This window comes from Podarcis melisellensis, assembly GCF_964234715.1.
Source record: "Podarcis melisellensis genome assembly, chromosome: 3".
NCBI classification, from domain to species: domain Eukaryota; kingdom Metazoa; phylum Chordata; class Lepidosauria; order Squamata; family Lacertidae; genus Podarcis; species Podarcis melisellensis.
In genome coordinates this window covers 63,915,412-63,936,325 of record NC_138530.1, presented here as the reverse complement: position 1 = coordinate 63,936,325, position 20,914 = coordinate 63,915,412, and the positions used below count along the sequence as shown (strand labels likewise).

General features: G+C 39.7%; 1 protein-coding gene and 1 long non-coding RNA gene across 8 annotated transcripts in view; one reads left to right on the top strand and one right to left on the bottom strand.

The window, feature by feature from the left end:
- The window catches only part of LAMA2 (laminin subunit alpha 2), a 360,258-nt gene that overhangs the window by 287,106 nt on the left and 52,238 nt on the right, over positions 1–20,914 (top strand). For all 7 annotated transcript variants that reach the window (XM_081907021.1, XM_081907020.1, XM_081907017.1 and 4 more), the window contains 5 exons: positions 310–473; positions 989–1,127; positions 5,608–5,710; positions 14,377–14,493; positions 16,441–16,623. In XM_081907021.1, the coding sequence (XP_081763147.1) occupies positions 310–473; positions 989–1,127; positions 5,608–5,710; positions 14,377–14,493; positions 16,441–16,623 (706 nt within the window). The remainder of the gene's footprint in view (positions 1–309; positions 474–988; positions 1,128–5,607; positions 5,711–14,376; positions 14,494–16,440; positions 16,624–20,914) is intronic.
- LOC309367685 overlaps positions 4,454–20,914 on the bottom strand; it is a 77,490-nt gene continuing 61,029 nt past the window's right edge. The window contains exon 3 of the long non-coding RNA XR_014167278.1: positions 4,454–4,536. This is a non-coding gene — a long non-coding RNA (uncharacterized lncRNA). The remainder of the gene's footprint in view (positions 4,537–20,914) is intronic.

Genomic DNA, 20,914 nt, shown 5'->3' with positions numbered 1-20,914 from the left:
CAATAAATAAATAAATCTGTAGAAAATGATTTGGGGAGGAATAATTCCCCTTTATAGTTTCCTTTTGTCATCCACTAAATCTGTATATCTGACGACAGAGCCTGAAATAGTTGGGAGCCAAGCAGCCATGAGGATGACCGACATCCAGATGGGTAGCCACCTGGGGACCAGCTTATCTAGCTTTTTGGATGAGTTCTTAGCAGAATAAATAATACATGTTTTTTAAATAAATGAATGGGTGAATAATGGTGCGGGGCTAAGATTTCTGCGTTCAATTGTTTAAACACTTTCCTGTTTTGTTGCTCTTAGTATGTGGATGATGTCCGGGATACTATAAGTCCATTGACAGATAATCTAAGGGATAAAATAGATGATCTGTCCCAAGATATCAAAGACAGAAAGCTTCCAGAAAAGGTGCTACAGGCAGAGGCCCATGCTGCCGAGCTGAATGATTCATCTGCTATATTGGATGGGTATGTTAACCATGAGTTTGTTGTTTTGTATATCAACTTGATTACACTGTTGGATTCTCTAACAGGCAGAAATAAATAACACCTTTTCTATTTTAAACATCTTTGAATATAGATCAGGGATTCCCAAACATCCTCACCATTCAATCCTCAAGTTCTCACTAGTCCTAACATTGCCAAATACAAGACACAGAGCTCAGGTTGAAGTGTTTGCACTTGTCTTTTGATTAATGACAAACAGTCCAAAGAAAAAGTAGAGCTTCTGGCAGCATTAAGTTTATCAGAAACTTAGGTGAGCAGGCTTACTGACATCACATCTCAGACTTGTTTGCCCTTTCTGATTGGGATCCAGCTAGTAGGTTCGTAGTGACAAGACACACCAACGGAGCCAAGTCTATGCAGCACTAAGTCCCGTTGAGTTCAGTTTACTCCCAAGTACTTGAATAAAGGATTGCAGCCTTAGCTTGTGAAACTGCCCGTGGAGTTTTTAAAGTTATGTGTATTTTGTATCCTAACAGAATCCTTGACGAAGCTAAAAACCTCTCTTTCAATGCCACTGTAGCTTTTAAGGCCTACAGTAATATCAAGGATTATATTGATGAAGCTGATGGAATTGCCAAAGGAGCAAAGGCTCGTGCCAATGAAGCTATACAACTGGTAAGAGAAAATAATGTTTCCTTCAAAGAGTCTCCTTTTTATCATTCTGAAAGATGCCAAATATGCCTATTCAAAAGCATTACTCCACCACATCTTTTGAGACTGGTGCCTTTTTTTTTTGTCAATTCCTTTGAATGTTTCCTTCTTTTTTTTAGTTTGTATGGTCTCCTAAAAGAGAAAAATATGAGTCAATGTCTTTTACACCGTCTTCATTTCAACACCAAGTCTGTGGTCTTTCTGACCTTCCTACAAAAACTTGTCAGGTCCTATTTACATGGTTTCCACAGTCTTTGTAACTGTTCCACTGTTTTTCTGTGCCCCTTACATGGTCATGTGCCGTACTGATGCTGCACCTCCCTTTACAGGGCACAAATCATGGCACAATACATAATTATGGGCCCATCCACACTTCTGCTTGTCTCATGCCTAGAAAGCACAAGCCTGAGAGGTTTTCCACTTGTCCTGTTCTTTCTAGGCATGGATCCAAGAGGTTTTTCATCTATCCCGCTGCTTTCCCCAGGAAAACCTGCTGTTCAGCCCTGAATGGAACAAAGGTCAATCTGTAGTAAAAGTGACTGATGTTTTTGTCAGGAGGTCCTACACATGAGTAGGAGTCTGGCAGAGACACATGCCCGACTGGCATGACTGCAACACAGAAAATGAATCCTAACAGTTTTTACATCAATAGTCCATGTAGTATGTGACAGAACACCAGGAAACAAAGACGATGTCAGGGACTGGCATGTCTCTGAAGAGTGTGGGGTAGAGGGAGGGGACCAGGAGAATGACCCAGGTGGGGGAGCCAGTGATTTATGAAGTTTGATGCCACCCGCCAGGCAGGAGTCGGGGAAGTGGGGAGAGTCAAGGCAGGCTGCAACAGAGAAAGGTGCACCAGAAGTGATGGAAGAAGAAGAGGCTGTTCAGCCAACAGATAGGTCAGTAGACTCCCCACCTTCACCTGCCCTGCTGTCTTCTAGAAGCAGGAGGGGCTTGAAGAGGGAAGAACGGCAACAACTTCCATGGGGGGGAGGACTTGCAGGTTGCAGGCCACCTGTCGGTGGTGGGGGTGGTATATAAGGAGGCAGGAGGGTGGGGTCTCCCTGTTGCTGTAACTGTTGTGCAGGGACTAGAGACTAGAAGTGTGTGGGGGTGTAGCACAGTAGAAGCTGCTGTAAGTGCATTTCTTGTCAATAAAGGGTTAACTATCAGATGTGTGCCTTCTTTCGCTGCGGAGGACAGAACATCTGCTGTTGAAAACCTGTCAGAAAAACAGTGACCTGTGGAATGTATTATAGAGGCAATAAGCTGTATCAGTCGCACATTAGTACTCAGGAAGGAGTCTACATAGATTGATTACAAGTGTGTGCAGTGTGACAAAACATAATATTCTACAGTTTCTGCAGAAAATATAATGATATTCACAGGCAAATGCACCGTTAAAAGTTCCTAGGACCTTGGTAATCATCATCTCAGTAAACAAGAAAAGCAGTAGAGACTATATCCTAAGAAAAGAGAACAGTTGTGATTTTGGCTGTTAAGTGTCTCAAAGACCAGCTTGCTTGTAACGTCGTAGCAAAGAAGTAAAGTGAAACAGAAGAACGTTTACCAGTATCTACACCTGAAATGTGTTACACAGAGATCTAACTCCAGTGACAATCTGGGACTCACAGCCCTATTTCACATAGTAGAGTAATCTGCAAGTTTGCCACCAAATGGTTGTTTGCAACTAAGATCTACTCAGAGTATGCCACTTGAAATTAAATGAACACAGCTAAATCAGGTTTATTTCAGTAGGTCCAATCTGAATCGAACTTAGTTGAATACCACGCAAGGTTTTCATGAAGCATTATAAAAAAAGTCAACTTCTGTACAAGGAAGTTTTCCAGTAGCAATTTGTCGATGTGCTGCTGCTGTTTTTTATTCTTAAGATTATATTGTTATGAATAAACTAGTTGACTACAATCCTTCCCTGCATGCTCAGAGGAATGACATACAACCCTGCCCTGCAATTACGTAGCTGTGTTGGACAGTCAACAGCACCATATGCTATGCACATGGTGATCAAAGATCCTCTATTCATTTGCTTGTTCACTTCACTCCAGGAGAATTCACTCCTGTCCCTGGTATGAGATGCCTGTGGGCTTGGGGAAGAGCAGGTTCCTGGATTCACCAAGGGAAGAAATGGAGATGGTTGGGTTTTCATGCCTGTGGCAGCATGATTGTGCATCTGCTACTAGAATCCCTTTGCCTCTTGCCTTCTATTCACAATGGGCTTTGGATTTGTGGACTGCATGGTTTTAAAGCTAAGAGCAGCCAACAGTTAAAAATCCTAAGAATCCTTAAATGAAGACTAAGTGGCAACTAGAAAGATAAGCAGTATTAAAATATGACAGATGAATTCGTCTCATGCCTTAAATGATGAATTCTTCTTTGCTTCTAAAGCAAAATAAATTCATCACAGATGAGGTATTTCCACTATTAAAGTAGATTTACATAGCCCATTACTTGTGTGGATGGCGATGGTAATCTGGGTTCTATCATGATAAAAGATCCAATTCAGAACTGAGGATCCTTAAAAAATAATAATAATAAAGGCTTAACATACGGTATATTTAGGAAATGCTGGTGTTTTATAAAATGCAGTAAAGCCATCAAGCTGTGAAAGGGTTTGGTGCTATATATACTATAATTACATAATTATCGCTAACAAATTTGTTTTCTTTCTTTTTCTTATACAGTTTAATTCCTATAGAAGCTTCAGTATAGAGACACTGGGGGAGTATATCAATGTCACACGAAGGGAGGCAAGCGGGGATAGGAGGGGGCAGCCCCATTGTGCAAGCAGAAGTCCCCCAAAATACACAGGCATAATTCTGCTGTGGGACTCATTCGCTGAATCCTACCCCTAATCTCTATACTAGACTATTTAAATTGTGAGGAAAAGTTTTATTGCTTTCATTAAGGCAGTGTTGGTATATTTATTGCTTGCCTTTTACTAGACTTTTAATAGATATCTCACAGTCCTCAGATTTCCCCCACCCCAAAGCTACTTTTACTCTACAATGCTTTGCTTGAGCAGCCAATATTCTTCTTACTCTATTCTGCCATGACTTAACTAGGCCATATTTCCTCACAGTCTTTCTTGTATTTATTCACAATCACAGTTGGTAATTCTTATTTCTTTCCTTTTCCATTTCTTGTTTGTTCTATTCTTGAGCTTTTGTAGTACAATACTGTTCTTACAGGATAATTCCTATGATCTCAGGGTATCTCCAAAAGTTACAATTTTCCACACAAACAATCCTTTGGGTCTGGACTGGCTCCCAGTTGTTGTTGTTGTCGTCATCATCATCCTTGCCTTAAGCTTCAGCTTGCTGTCCATTATCCTGCACAATTCAGGTCTAATTTGCTGAAAATGAAAATAGAACTGAATGCCTTAAACCTTTTGATGACACCGCGTTAAAAACCTCTTGCAAAGTCTCATAGGACTAAGATTAGGCATAGTCATCAAAGATGCTAGGACTTGTAGTCCCAGTCCAGAGTGACAAGACACTGTATATTTGTCCTTCCCAATGCATTTATGGTAGAAAACAGAATACGTTTTTGCTATTACTCTGCCTTCCCACTCTAAAACACAGACACTTATACAAGGGCTCAAAGAATCGTACAAGCTGATTGCCAATAACAGCAATCAAGCTCTTATTTTAACCACATATGTTGGCTGTTAAGTTTTTATAACACCTTTCCTCCAAGAAACCCAGAGAGCCTCCCTTCCTCTATTACAAACTCACAGTCATTCCGTAAGGTAGGTTAGATGAAGAGGCTAACTGGCTCAAGATCACCAGCTGAGCTACATGGCTGAGGTTGAATTTGCACTTGTATCTCCCTGGCAGTAGTCCAACCCTTCAGCCACTATGCCACACGAGCTCATTAACATTTTTTACACATCTTAATATACAGACATCATAACACTTCCACAGATGTGTTTTATGTCACAGCAGGCTCAGTTTGGCTCCAGAAACATACTGGCAGAATCCTCTTTCTAATGTTTGTAGGCCGTCTCATACATATTTTTAGGGATAGACAGCTGTATTCATATAGATGCAGAAATAATTTATAGATTTCAAATCTGTTCTAAATAATATTTTTTTAAAAACAAAACAAAAGGAAATTTCTGCTCCCCAGTTCACCCCTGCTCTCATTTTCTGTTTCATGGCTGCCTGAAAGGTATTTACTTTTATGTAAGACCCAAATTAATATGAAAAATATTTTATTAGTTCTGGATGATAAATATCATAGTGATTTAAGAGCATACTTTAAAGTGCATTGATGATCATTTCAAATTTTCATGACGCTTCAACTAAATTGCCCCATTTTACTTTTTCTGAGGATTCTCAAATCCTGAACCTGCTGCTTAGCATGCATTTCACTGACAGTAGTTGGTTGTTGGTCTTTTTTTCCTCTTTTTCTTCTTCTATAGGCGTCTGGTCCAGAAGGATCATTAAAGGATGGTGCCAAGAATGCTCTGCAAAAAAGCTTCAGGGTTCTTAACGATGCCAACAGGCAGGCAAATGATGTTAAAGGTATGTCTTTTTCTTTCCCTGCAATAATTGGGTTTCATTGAAAAGCTAATGAGATCTACTGTGGTCTTAGTGTGCAAATATCTCTATAGGAAAATATTTTGATTTACAATTCTGTCTCTATAATCAGTACTTGATTTCCATACGAACTGTATACCCACCTATGGTGACAACAGTCTCTTACATTCAGATCCTAATTCAATCAGGAACTTTCTTGGAAGTTTGGAACAACTTACAGTCTCTCAACCACTGTTTCACTATAGAAATTTAAAGCAATGACCTACAGAGGGGCAGCCACATTAGTTTGTTGCAGCAAAAACAAGGAGTCTGGTGGCACCTTAAAAGTTTATGGCATAAACTTGAGTCCACTACTTTAAATAAATGAAGTGTTAACCTCAGTTGTAAGATGCATACACACATGCGTCTATCCACACAAATACAGGTAGGAAAAAACTAAACAGTGCTGCCAATAATTGGAATTTATGGCCATTGGGTACTTTATTACATTTCTTCCCTCTATACTCAGTCGTGTGCATTTTTGTACCAAGCAAGAGAACTCTAGTCTATGAAAGCTTAAATCATAATAAACATGTTAATCTCTAAAATGCCACCAGAGTCTTTGTTAACATTAACACCCTAGATCACATAAGCTAATAGGAAGAATGATATAACAACATATTCTCTAGCCTCAGGAACAGAGATGCTTATGTCAGAATAAATGAGGGATGAGTTTGAATACACTTGGACAGAAGATACTGTATCAGAAGGTCTGAGGACCCCAGGGACAGAAATGCACAAAGGAAGAACAGGCAGTGGCTTCAAACTATAACATCCTTATTTAGGGCCAAACTAGACACTTAATGGATAGGTATTTTTAAAATATGCAAACAACATCTGCTAGAGGAGGGGTAATAGTTATTGGGACCCTAGCAGATGTGGAGGAGGAGTTTAATCATTTTACCTCCCTGCTGTTGGTCCTGAAACAAATCTCTCCTGGAGGTGATATTTGCAGGTGTGGAATTTCCCTTCAATGAAGGGGTTCAAAGAAAGGGTTGTCCTCAGTACTGCAGCAGGAAGAAAGGTGTGAAGCTTTCCTTCCCCACATGCTGCAATCCCAGTAATTATCAGCATGCCCAGTTGATGCTGTTTGTATTTTTTTTAAACTTGCAAATTAAATGCAAGGGCACATTTAGCATCATATCTAGTTTTTCCAACTTGCTCCAAGGGCGCTGAGTGGGCTACAATATATTTTTATGTCATCTTACTTTCACAAACACCCTTTCAGTTAGACAAGAGTGAGGGTCAAACTAGATGTGACTTTAGAAAGCACACCATAATTTGGAAGAATCAGCCAAGTGTGTTTGACTAGAGGGATTCACAAGGAGAAAGACTCTTCCCTTCCCAGGCACAATCCCAACGGAAATTACGGGTGCTATTAATGTGGGCGGAGGGCTCCCATTGATGCCACACATTGCAGTCCTGGAGAAAATTGTCACCCCCATCCTTACTCATTGAAAAAGCAAAACACGGCATCCTTTCTAATGACTACCTTGAGTCACATCTATTTTGACCTTCTTTCTAATATGCTTCAGACAGTGTTTGTGAGAGTACAAATGACATAGGAAGATATGGCAATCCCCCCTGTACCCTTGCATTACCGTAATTTGGAATGCTGTTTAATGACACATTTAGTGGCATGTCTTGTTTGATCCTGAGTGTTGCTGATTTGCTCAGTATCCAGAGTGGGAAACCTCGGACCTGAATGCAGTCCTCCAAGCCTTTCTATCCAGTCTTCAAGGCTCTCTCGCCAAGCCACGCCACCCCCTGCAGGTTCCACCTCTTTTCTCCAAGCCTCACAGCTCACCATCCCTATTCCATACCCTCCCTTTCAAGTGCTTTTGTGTGGCTAGAACAGATCCTTGAATCATGTTCATGCCTCTTGCTTACTTAAATGGGTGTTTGTGTTTATGTGTGTAGAAACCTCTGACTTTGGCATGGCTAGAATGTATTCTTATGGCTATTTGTTTAATTATGAATTGCTTCACATGAGACATCTCAAAGCAATTTACACAGAACATACATAAAATCAATTCCCATCCACTACTGGAATAGATATCTCCATTTAGTATGCTTGTTGTAAAAGGGACAATAGAGAAAAGACAATAGAGAAGGCACCTGTTTGATGCTAGGAGTGTAGGTGCCATCACACTAAAGCATAGCTGTCAACTTTTCCCTTTTTCTTGCGATGAATCCTATTCGGAATAAGGGGATTTCCCTTTAAAAAAAGGGAAACGTTGGCAGCTATGCACTAAAGGCCCAATCCCAATATAGTGCACAGCAAACTTCCTGATAGGATGGTATCTACAGGATGCTTTCTCCTGCAGAATGCAGTGATTGGTTGGGTATGTAGAAGATGAGACAAACTTTCAGTTATCCGGCTTTGTGCACCAATGCCAGTTTCTTGAACCTTGCCCAGTAGCTCATTGGCCGTCAGTGGCATGATAGCTAAATTTCCACCCCAGTGAGCAACTGAGCCACTGCATTTTGTGCTGGTTGCAGCTTTTGGATCAGCCTACTGTACACAAATTACAGTCACATCCATTGCTCTGCATTCTGTCTGTTTCCTCTGACTTTGCCCGCTTTTTCCTCTGGTCCCACCTACCACTTGCCCATGGTCCCCAGAAGGCTCTTTAGAGGAACCTGCTCAAGATCATCTGGCAAGTCACAACTTCATAAACTGGATTTGATGATGGCTACACAACTAAATCTAATCAAAGTGGCTTATGCTGTATTGCAGAAAGCAATTGTATTTTAACATGCATTCATGCATTTTACATCTTTGCATTCAACACCTTCACCATCACGTTGTTAAGACATTGCTTTTCATTATGTGAAAAAATAATTATTTTATTTTATTTTTAAAATTACTGCCCCCCCCCTCTTCACTCTCAGTGCCAAGGGAAAGTTCTGTCTTTCTAAAGCAATCCAATATCACCACAAAGGCATCTTATAAAATTTCAAGTTAAGTACTCCTATATGGTCATGAAGCCCTATTACAGGTTAATTGGAGGGTTATGGAGCTGATTTTTCTTTTTTATTAGACGGTTCTAACAGTGATGAAACTGCTTTGCTGAAACATAAAGCTTTAATGTTTTTTCTCGGTGCTCTATCCTGTGTATATGTTAATATATTGGCACACATTACTCTAACCCTACAGGATCACATTGTGGCCTGGATAGACATTAAGCCAAATTTGAGCCTGAGATTAATTGCTTTTATTTGTTTGTAGCACTTGTTGCTGCATCAGTATGTTGTTAGTGTTATTAACATAATTCCTAAGCCATGGCTTGGCATTTCTAGGTTAGGAAGAGAACACTAAAATAAAAAAAATCACAGAACAAAGTCTCCTTAGAATCCTCCCAAATCCCTATAGGAAGCCCACAACTAAAAGACAAATAATAGAGACTCTGTAAAGAGCTAGTAGGCAGAAGCAGTCATTAGTTTGGAATTTCTCTCTCTGCACTACAGGTAGTACATTAGTTAAAGTAATGAAAACCCGTAAACCACTCAAGTAATATATCCTCCAGGAACTCAGGCCTAGGCTGCGACAGAGATGGGAATGTTTTCTTGCTACATTATGACATCCACCTGATTTGTAGCCAATTACATAAGGTATAAAATGGCTGTTAATCAGGAAAATGCCATATATTACCTCCGAAATTTGCTGAAATAGTCCTTACAGAGCAAAATGTGTGACGGCAGCTATTAAAATGGAGATTTACTCATTTCTCCCTTTTTCTCTCTCTCCCTCTGTGGGGCTGGAAGTCTGAAAGGGGAGAACTGATAGGAAAAGTAGATTCTACAGCTAGCATTTTGCACATACGTGGATTTCAGGCTCCTAGCTATAAGTGACCAAATTCTTCTTTCTCTTTGCTTGCGCGATGTCAGAATAAAGGAATGCAAGACATATGTGTAAAGGGAGGGGGTTGTGAATACATATTTTTGAAGATATTTTATTCAGACAGGCTTTTGTCTAAACAAGGTTAATTGCAAAATGAAAGCTCAGGAAGTATATTGTATTTGTTAGTGGTCATTCAGATCTAAGCCATTCCTTTTTTTCAGATTATCAATTGATAACTTAATGGGAATTCTATTTTTCAGAACTTCATTTCTAGTGTGCAGGTACTTTGTACTCTACTCAGTGCTTTTTTTTCTAGAAAGATAGGTGCTGGTACTCACCATGAAGTTGTTACAGTAAGTGCCACACTTTTTAACAACAAAAAGACGTACCAGTACTGTTTACCCTTGAGTATCCCCTAAAGAAAAGCATTGAGGTCCCTAATAATGATTAGCACTGCCTTGTAATACGTATTCCTGCAAAGTCACAGGATCTTTGTTATATAATCATCATCTTTGTATATGTTCCTGGATAAATCCCCATAAGCTTTTGGTTTGAATTCCTTTATGACCACAAAAATGTATGGTGTCAGCAAAAAGTGAAGCACTTCCCACCATTAGTCATTGTAACCAAAGCATAGAATTAGAAAAGAATTCAGCAGACTTTGAGGTATATGACTATACTGGTCATTTCCCCCTATTTATCTGAGACTGCATAACTGCATAACACAATTTCCAGATCTCCAAAAGTAGTTCTTCTGAGATGTTTTCTAACAGGGGGTATCCAACTGAGTCATATTTGGAGTGGACCCATTGAAATAAATAGCTAACCAAAGTTGGTTATTGCTAACAGTTCCACTTATTTTAATGGGAATGTTCTGAGTATTACATAGTTGGATGACACCCAATACCCTAGACATATCTCATTATACTTTTTTGCTGTTTTCTTATAAAGACAACTCAGTTTTAAAGCTATGGGGTGGGAAGGAGAGGGAACCAGATAGGATATCCCTCTGCTTTGCCGATGTCAATGCCTAGCATCTGGACTTGCAACTGTCTTGGAGAGCTCTAGGTCACCAAGGCCATGAAATTGGCAGAAGCCTTCTCCCTGAGCCATCTGATGTAGGTACAGGAAAACTCCTTCTTGCATATACTGTCATGAAGGATATGGGAGAGGAATTCTCATGAGCTACCGGTATGTATCTTCTGCCACTCAGCCCTAAAAATGTCTCTGTGTCAAACTGGTTCTAGGAATCTGGACAGAATGCAGAGTCTGACGTGTGGACATTCCTACCCTCCTGCTTCAGCGATTCTCCTTATAATTTGCTTAGTTTCAGCAGCAAATATTGCTTTGTTGTGCAAAGTAGACCAAGAAAAACTCTTGCTTGCTCTAGGTGGGCCTGTTATGTAATTCCAATGAAAGAGAAATTCTTGAGCCTTCAAAGATGCCTGTCTGCCTCTTAGTCATCTTCCCACTTCTCATTCTTCAGCTGCTTCACAAAAACAGTCAGGGCTCACCTAGGGCCTTTTCCACATATTCAGTGTAAGCCCCTTGCATTCATAAGTGCACAGGCTAAGCTTCTTCATCCTTGAGTAGAATGTGCCGCCTTACATCGCAGTTGCCTCTATTATTCTCATTATCTGCGTTCGATTACTTCCTTACAGACGGCATGCCTGTTCTTCTTAGCATAATGAGTGAGAACTAGCTTAACTTTGTCTAAAAAGTAAGGAAGTTGTCAGTCACAAGTAAAATGAATGGATTTCATGCTGTAACTACGGCACAGTGTTTAACTTCACCACAGGTCACTTCAAAATATGACTCTTCAGAATATTTATCACTTGTAGAACAGAGCAGTTTCTTTAAAAATTAATGGTGATTTTCGGAACTTCATCCTCCAGTCTGCATGGAACTCCCTGAGGAAATTTATTTTGCTTTTTTCCCTTCTTAATATTTAGAAAACAATTAAAATGCATTTTGAGATATTAAAGGGGGGAATTTTAAACAGATGGAGTTTGGATATTGGAATTTGGAAGATCCACAGAGATTAAAACTTATTAAAAGTCATAAAAATAGCCTGGCTCAATGGTTGCAGAACTAGAAGTAGTTTTCAGAGCCGGGTAATTCTGAACTGTAAGAATGGAATAATTGGTATAATTTGGACAAGGCACCCAGGAGAAAAGCAGTCAGTATAACAGACATTGACTGAAGAACTACTAAAACTACTACTGTACCTGAAATGTATCTGTTATGAAGAAATTATTTTTGAAAGCACTACATAGGTGTTATATATTTTCTTTTGAAATGTCCAACAGATCTTGGAGCAATATTAGAGAATTTTTATTATGAAGTGATTGATAAATATAAATAATAAATGTTAAAACAAGTCAGATTAAAAAGTCATCGGAAGAGTCATTGTTTAGGCAATAAATGGCCCTTGGTCTCTTGATTGTCTCTGGTTTCTTATGAAGGGTGGCATATAAATTTTAATAATAATAATAATAGCAGCTTTTTTCAGTCAGAACTCTCAGGTGGGTGCAACTGCCATTCTAAGAGAATGAGGGAGGTGTTCATTGTGAGTTCTGGCACCTCTTTTTCTAGAAAAATAGCACTAATAATAATAATAGGCATTCATCATTTATTATTACTACTACTATTATTATTACTACTACTACTACTACTATTATTACTACTATTACTATTACCATTAACATTACCATTATTTATACCCTGCCCATCTGGCTGGGTTACCCCAGCCACCCTGAGCGGCTTACAGTACATATAAAAACATATAAAAGATCAAACATTAAAAACTTCCCAATACTTCAGATATTTGGGTCTTGAGCAATTTAGGGCTTTAAAGCACCAGCACCTTAAATTGGGCTTGCAAATGAAATGAATTTGGACAACTATGGCTGTACCTGATAAAAGTCTATCAGGTTGTGCCCCTACTGAAGCTTCCAAATTGTTTTTCAGGACACCCTATATGTAACATGCTTCAATAATCATGGCAAAAGACATTTTATTTTACTTTCAGAAAATGTGCAGAGCAACACTGAAGAGCCATGTTTCCTCATTGATTCCACACACACCCGTGTGGTAGATATTTCAGAAGTGAGCTACTAATTCATCAATTGGCAAATCTATTGTGTATCTAAGAGAGACCATTTATTGTCTTTCTAGGAGAGACCATTTTACAGGCCAATTAAGAACACTTTGTGGCATCACATAATGCAACATATCTCTTATTTAGATGTACCTAGTTACCGTGTATATACAAATGTTTGAATTCTCTGTAATTTGCCACCTATGGCAAACAATCTATACATGATTTATAACTCATTTCCCAGATTTTGCCATCAGTGCAACCCTTATTTTCCAAGGGGAAAATGCCATGTTGCTATAAATGTCTTCCCTCCAATGCTACAGCACCATAACATCCATTTTGATGGGAATAAATAATGAAAAATGTCTCTAAAATGATGCTTCAGCACTAATCAGCATTTTCCTTGCCAAACTACACTCCTGAGTTTGTGACATATGTATTTGCAAATATCCACCAATCTGAGTTGGAACATAGATTTGACAGCCTTAAAAATCATTTTTATGGAAGATGTCCTAGAAAACACCACTGTCATGCAAAACAGCTTGCAAAGACTATTGAATCATACACAAAGGATGACATTAATTTCATCAGTAGTATATTGAATATTCAATTATTGTCCTTGTGGTTTGTAGCAGTTTTTCCGTTTAAATGGATATTAGTACATTATTTTATCCACAAATTAGTTTTGCCTTAAAATGTCTGTCTGTGTGTGTGTGTGTGTGTGTGAGAGAGAGAGAGAGAGAGAGAGAGAGAGAGAGAGAGAGAGAATGAGTGCTGCCTCCAGTATTGATCATATTATGGTTAACATGATATCATGGCCTTTCAATGGGTATTACATCTGCAGCAGCTGCATCAAGTCAATGTAATAGGAATTTGGTAAGTAAAACACACTCTTTGTGACTCTACTCTGACCTCATTGATTGTATTTATTCACACACACACACACACACACCACTGAAGAAATTCAAGAAATTCTGAGGTCACCACAGTAGTTTCATCTATTGATGAGGGCAGAAGATGTTAAGGAAAGTCTCCTGTGTCTTCTATTCAATTTAACCATTATTGAACGGTTGTTCAGCAAGTTTCCTCTTTTTTAAATGCAGTCCTAGGAATGGTGTGCAATTCGAAATGCAACCATAGGCTCCCAGTACATTTCCAAGCACAATACAAAGTGTTGGTGCTGACCTTGAAAGCCCTAAACACCCTTGGCCCAGTATACCTGAAGGAGCATCTCCACTCCCATCATTCAGCCTGGACACTGAGGTCCAGCGCCGAGGGCCTTCTGGCGGTTCCCTCACTGCGAGAAGTGAGGTCACAGGGAACCAGGCAGAGGGCCTCCTTGGTAGTGGCACCTGCCCTGTGGAACGCCCTCTCAGCAGATGTCAAGGAAATAAATAACCACCTGACTTTTAGTAGACATCTGAAGGCAGCCATGTTTAGGGAAGTTTTTAATGTTTGATGATTTATTGTATTTTTAATATTTTGTTGGAAGCTGTCCAGAGTGGCTGGGGAGACCCAGCCGGATGGCGGGGTATAAATATGTTGTTGTTGTTTGATTTGATTAAGAACCTTTCAGCTTCCTGTTTTCCTGACAACATACATGGTATATGAAATAAACATAGGCTTCAGAAAACTAAGTCAAATCTTTGTTTTGTGCCCTCTTTGCAGAAAATGAGGATAATCTAAAAGGAATGCAGAATAGGTTGCAAGATGCAGAGGAAAAGAACACAGATCTCCTGAAAGCTTTGAACGACACCTTGGGGAAACTGTCTGCAATTCCTAATGGTAAGTAGTAGGGCTGACCACCATTTGGGGAGCACCCGAAATCCATTTCCCACATTGCTTGAATCCAGCCAATCAATTATCATGAAGCAGATATTTCGATACTTTGTATCTATAAGTGTGTATCTATCTTGTGGTTTATTTCTTTTTTGAATGTTGTCTTTTTCTAGAAAAAGTTGTGCTCAATAAAGTTTTTTGGGGAAAAAAAATTATCATGAAGCGAGTGGGATTATGTTGTGTGTCTCTGTGTTACCAAACAGCTTGAAAGGAAGTGTTGCAAATGTAGCAAACTTGCTATCAGTAGAGCTAGGCCAGGGGAAATATGTCTCCATGTTGGGAAACTGGGCAATTATTTTGTCTGCCTCAGGCTTTCCTTTCTGCATGCAATCAACATCTCATTAAGGAGGACAAAGGGCCAAGTACATTCACCCACCACCACCGTTGCCCTCTGTTAGTTGGAAGGCAACGGCATGCAGCAGGGAGGCTGATCTACTCCTGCCACCCCAGTTAGACTGCCACTTGCTGGGAATCAGAAGTGGGGAGACTGCAGTTGCTGAAGTATTGACAGACTTGACTGAAATATTTTTCTGATCTCTATTTTTTGACAAGGGATGTATGTATATTATACTTTTCGCTATGTGCCCTCCTGCCTGTGAGCATCTTTGAGGATGCTGGTGTTCTGTCTGCCACAGAAGAAGGAATACTTGGCATTCTCCCCCTCCCCTTTTGGCCTTGCAGGAGCTGTCACTTTGTTGACATTCTTAGAAGGCCAGTTCTGGAAGTTAATCTTCTTCTTCTTCCAAGGAATGAAAGACAACATAGGCTGGATCTAGACAAATCAAAGAAGTGTTTCAGTTTTATCATTGTAAATTTAAACAGGGAAAACAGGTAGAGAAAAATGGGACTCCACATCGCCATCGGGTGGCACAATATTATATCGTATATAGAATTCATATAAATCACTTTTTCTTTACCAGTCTAGCTGAGTCCATACTGCTAATCCACCGTTTTCCTCTAGCTCATTTTCCCAAAGTACCTCTCCTTCCTATTACCGTAGCAATACAGTACAGAAACTAGCAAACTGTCAAAGAGTAAACGCTCTGTCTAGTTAGGCAAAACTCAAAATTTCCAGAGAAATATCGCAAATCCATAAATGAAGGGAACTGAAATTGACTGAGACTCTTTGCATTCAAAAGATATAAACAGAAGCCAAGATCTGCTGCCAGTATCTATCCATATGGGGCAAACTGGCATGGCTTCATAGGTATGTTGCCATACTTCCTACTGGAAAGAACAATTCTCTGTGGTACAGTATAACACTCGGCATGGTATCTTCAGTGTGCCAAAAAATACTGGATCACAGACTTTTCTGATTTAACAAAGTTGTGATCTAATTAAACTAGCTCACAAGCATCTGTGCTCTTTCCTTTGCCAGTGCAGGTGACAGGGTTTGGTGGGGGGACTATGAAATCATGCTTAGAAGCTGGCTCCTGTGAAAATTGTATGTCCAAATTTGTATAATATGTAAGTTTAGATTTCAGACATAATTCATATAGGTACCATGGTAGTTCAGTTAATAGGCATTTGTAGTCCTCTCATTTCATAAAAACACAGGGCTCCATTCCGCTGACAGTTTTTTCCTTCACGAGATATTTAGCTGGGACATTGCTAGCGATATCTGACAGCAACATTTACTGACAGGATATTACTGAAGTTTGTTGAGAAATCACATGCAGGTTGCATGATAGTAGGATCTGGCTAATATATGGCATGCTCCTTTACATTAGGTGAGAAAAGAACTATATTTTTAATGGTTTAGGTTTCCATATCTAACCAATGATTTTGCCCTTTGTAACTACGTCAAGGGGAATGGCCTTGCATCAGTGATAGTGCATGTCTGTGCATACAATACGTACAAGTCTCTCATGCCCACCTACCTCCCATTTACAGACACAGCAGCCAAGGTACAAGCTGTCAAAGACAAAGCCAAGCAAGCAAATGATACTGCGAATGACGTCCTGGCTAGAATCAGAGATCTCAATGAAAATCTCCTTGGCTTAAAAGACAACTACAGAAAACTGGCTGAGGATGCAGCCAAGACAAATGCTGTGGTGAAAGATCCCACCAAAAACAGTAAGAGCATATTTTTTCATACCCACTGTTGTTTGTTCGTGTACTTCTGTAGCTATGAAAGGCTTCCTTCCCCTCCCTAACTCTGTATATGATTTAAAGCATATAAGTTCAAGTGCTGTTATTACAGACAGCAACCACTTTTCATGGGGTTTCCATACCTGCACACATGTCGGTGGAGCATGCATAAGCCTGCCCCTGTTCTGCCCTCTTCCAGGTCCTAAAGGACACACATCAGTTGGACACATGCAGAGTAGTGTCTGCTTTTACATGCTTACTAAATTATCAATGGAAAAACACAAATTAATTGATGGTGCTGTTTGTTTGTTTGTTTTATTTTTATGAGACCTTCCCAACAATAGTCAATTTGTTTCTCCATATCTCGTTGCTGTTTTTATTTTTCAAATAGCACAACCTTTCCCAACTTGGTGCCCTCCAGATGTTTTGGACATCAACTCTCATCAGCCTCAGCAAGCACAGGCATTCGGGCAGGAAGTAATGGGAGTTATAGGCCAAAACCTCTGGAAAGCAGCAGGTTAGGGAAGGTTTACATAGCAAATAATTGGCAGTAGGTTTTCTAGAATCCATTCTCTTGGTTCTTAAAACATCTCCATTAAGATTAAGAACTCTAGCGCTGCATTTAAAAAACAAAGAAGTCCTTGAAAGATCATTTCTAGTACAGTAGAAATAAGGACAAGCTTTCGTAGTATGAACATGTCAGCTTGGTCAATGAGCTAACCTTTAAAGGGGGAAGCATGAGAGAAGAATTTAATAAAGCTGTCTTTTGGTTGTAGGAAATGTAATATAGCCTCTTGGGTAATATAGCTGTGTTAAGAGTATATTTTATGCTGATCCCTTAGTTATTATATTCACAAAGTAGCCCTGTGTTGCATGGTAGGAGAATTGAGCAAGAACATCTCCAGCACAGTCGAGTGACCTCTAGCATTGCAATGACACAGAAAATGAATAGTCATTTCCATTGAAGGTCCTTAAATAGTCACAGTGGAAGAACTTAGACGTGTTTAAATCACATACCTTCTGAGGTATTATGTACATGAACTCTGTCCTATATTCCTTCCATAAAGTCTCAGTTCTGCATTTGAAAATGCAAAAAATTAAATAAAAAAACCCAGTCTTCATTTTTGGGTTGAATCTAGGAATAGACAGTTCAGTCTATATCTAGTCCATGCCAATTTTGCATATGTTTATGCGTAAGTTCATTCTGTTCCACATCTCCATTAATGTGCAATTTAGGGGGGAAATCCATATGAAAATTCACGTTTAAGTGTGTATTTAAATATGTAGCTAATTGTAGATAACTACGTATTTTGCTTTATCTCAGTGTATGCCTTTCTAAGTGTAGTTATATTAGAACAGAAATGCTCCTCAGATTCTCATGGCTGTCCTTCCTCCTCCTCACTTTTCCTACTCAAATTCACTCCTCTTTCCAGCGCTACCTACAGTGAACATTAAATCAGTGCCACCTACACCACAGTAGGCAAGAATTTATAACCCCACCAAGTTAAATTAAAACTATCATTAGCACTCAGCTTGGTACAGACCTTCAGCTGCCATCTTAATTCCATTTGCTTGGGACTGAGCCCCACTGAATTCAGTAAGACTTATTTCTGATTAGACATGATTAGGATTGCTTTGTAAAGTAATGAAAAGGAAAAGGTGAGATTTGAACAGGAAAGGCAAGACAAGGAGGAGGACGACAAAAGGTGCCATAATCAAAGGAAATGGGAGAGGAAGGGGCCGGGACTTGTGAGACTGGAAATGCTTCATCCGCATTGAGCTATTATCACACGAAGTACACTTACATTTACTCTGTTGATTGTTCTCCAGTGGCAATATATCTAGAGGATCTAATGTGGGCACCTGAAACTGGAGAAAATTCTCCACTTCTGCCAAATCTGCAGTACACTGTGTGCTAAGCTGTGAATTCTTCCAGTTTTCTGTTCAGTAATCCATTTTATTGTGGTGTTGTTTGTTGTTTCGAATCTACTGTCTTACAAGTTTTCTTTCTTCTTCTTTTTTTAAAATCTCCAAAACTTGTCTGCAGAAATCAGTACGTATAAGGTTCTAATTTTATTATTCTTTCTAGCCTTTCCCCTTCCGCTGTGCCCATATGCTTCATTCATTTTCTCAAATACACTTGCATGGTACCTATGCAAGTTGCTGCGCTATAACGCCTTACTATTTAGCCTAGTCAATGTTCCAACATTGACACTAACACTGTTATTCATACCAGGAAAGGGACACACCTCACAACCAGTTCTGATGCTACGAGCCCATACTTAGCGTCTTAAAGCCATAAGAGAGAAATTGAGCAAAGAATGGCAGGAAGCAAAAGTTGTCATTTTATTGAAAGGTCATACGGAGTCAAGACTCCTGGAAGGTGCAGTTCTCCTTCAGATGCTCTGCATGTTCCAACAAGTCAGATTCTGAAAACTTGTTACTTCTGTCATTTTTCACTTGCTTTTTTTCATCTATTGTATCTTGAAGATGAGTGTGCAAAAACATACTGCAACCAGCTCTCCAAAGAAGCTGATAGTAACTTAGTGTTTCTTTCTTTATGGACCTGAAATGGAGGTCTGATAGTATAGAAATTGATGTCACAGGACTAGGTATAGGGTAGAAACTAAATTCAGTTTACATTTAAAGCTGAATTTCTCAAATTCACACTTACCAGTGTACAATATAAGAACCAAAACACAGCCATCCTTCAAAGTTCACATGAAAATTTTGTGGAGCACTTCTCTGATCATTGTTTACAAAATGTATATACTGGGGAAAATGTGTATGAAAATGAATATTTAGTGGAAATAGCATATAAAGTACACGCTAGATGAAAATTATTTGCAAAGCCGTACATTACTCAGAACTGCAGACAAAAATGTGTTCATTAGCAGAAATTCAGACTAAAATGCTGAAGAATTTTCATGAAGAATTGAAGGGAAATAGCTTCAGAACCCTGGAGAACTGAACTTAAGATTGTAAGAATGAGAAACTGAGGGAATCAGAATTGACCGGCCCCACCATCCCTAGCAAGGAACCCGAAATACGTTGACATTAGGCTCTTGGGTCACAATGAAAGCCACTGACTGTTCCATTTTGAAAGGATTAGACAAATTCACATGGAATGTGTCTGTCAGTGTCCATGACAGATGAATGAAACTTCCTTCTGTACCTCTGAAAACCAGATACCTGAAGAGAAGCCACAGCAGATTGCTATTGTCATTATATTCTGTCTGCAGACTTCCAGAGACATCTTGGTCTCATCGAGCAAACCAGTGCTCATAAATTCCCTTCACATTGATGGCTGATATAGCCTGTCCACAGACAAATTAAGAAAATGCTTGTAATGGCACTACAAATTCAGTGTAATTTTTTTGTGGTGATTGTATTATGTAACTAGAACCCGGTAATTGTTATAAGTTTTATAATACACACACACACACACACACACACACATATATATATATATATATATATGCAGGTTTTGGTGTCCTCGGGTGTCTTCCCGTGTAAAAGTTGGGGTGTCTAGGCGACGTTTCGACGAGGTCTCACTCGTCATCTTCAGGCTGGTGCTTTCGGCTTCTTGTTACTGGAACAGAGCAGGATCTCAGTGTTTGAGTTCCTATAAATACTGTTGAGGGGGTGTGGTGTATAGCCTCCAATGTTCTGGGCATTGGAGGCTATACACCACACCCCCTCAACAGTATTTATAGGAACTCAAACACTGAGATCCTGCTCTGTTCCAGTAACAAGAAGCCGAAAGCACCAGCCTGAAGATGACGAGTGAGACCTCGTCGAAACGTCGCCTAGACACCCCAACTTTTACACGGGAAGACACCCGAGGACACCAAAACCTGCATATATATATATATATATATATATGGGACGCGGGTGGCGCTGTGTGTTAAACCACAGAGCCTTGGGCTTGCCGATCAGAAGGTTGGCGGTTTGAATCCCTGTGATGGGGTGAGCTCCCATTGCTCAGTCCCTGCTCCTGCCAACCTAGCAGTTCAAAAGCACGTCAAAGTACAAGTAGATAAATAGGTACTGCTCCAGCGGGAAGGTAAACGGTGTTTCTGTGTGCTGCTCTGGTTCGCCAGAAGCGGCTTAGTCATGCTGGCCACATGTACGCCAGCGAGATGAGCGCCAGAACCCCAGAGTCAGCCACGACTGGACCTAATGGTCAGGAGTCCCTTTACCATATATATAGCAAAACACACACACAATACAAAACAAAACAAACAAAAAATCCCTTTACACATTAAACACACGA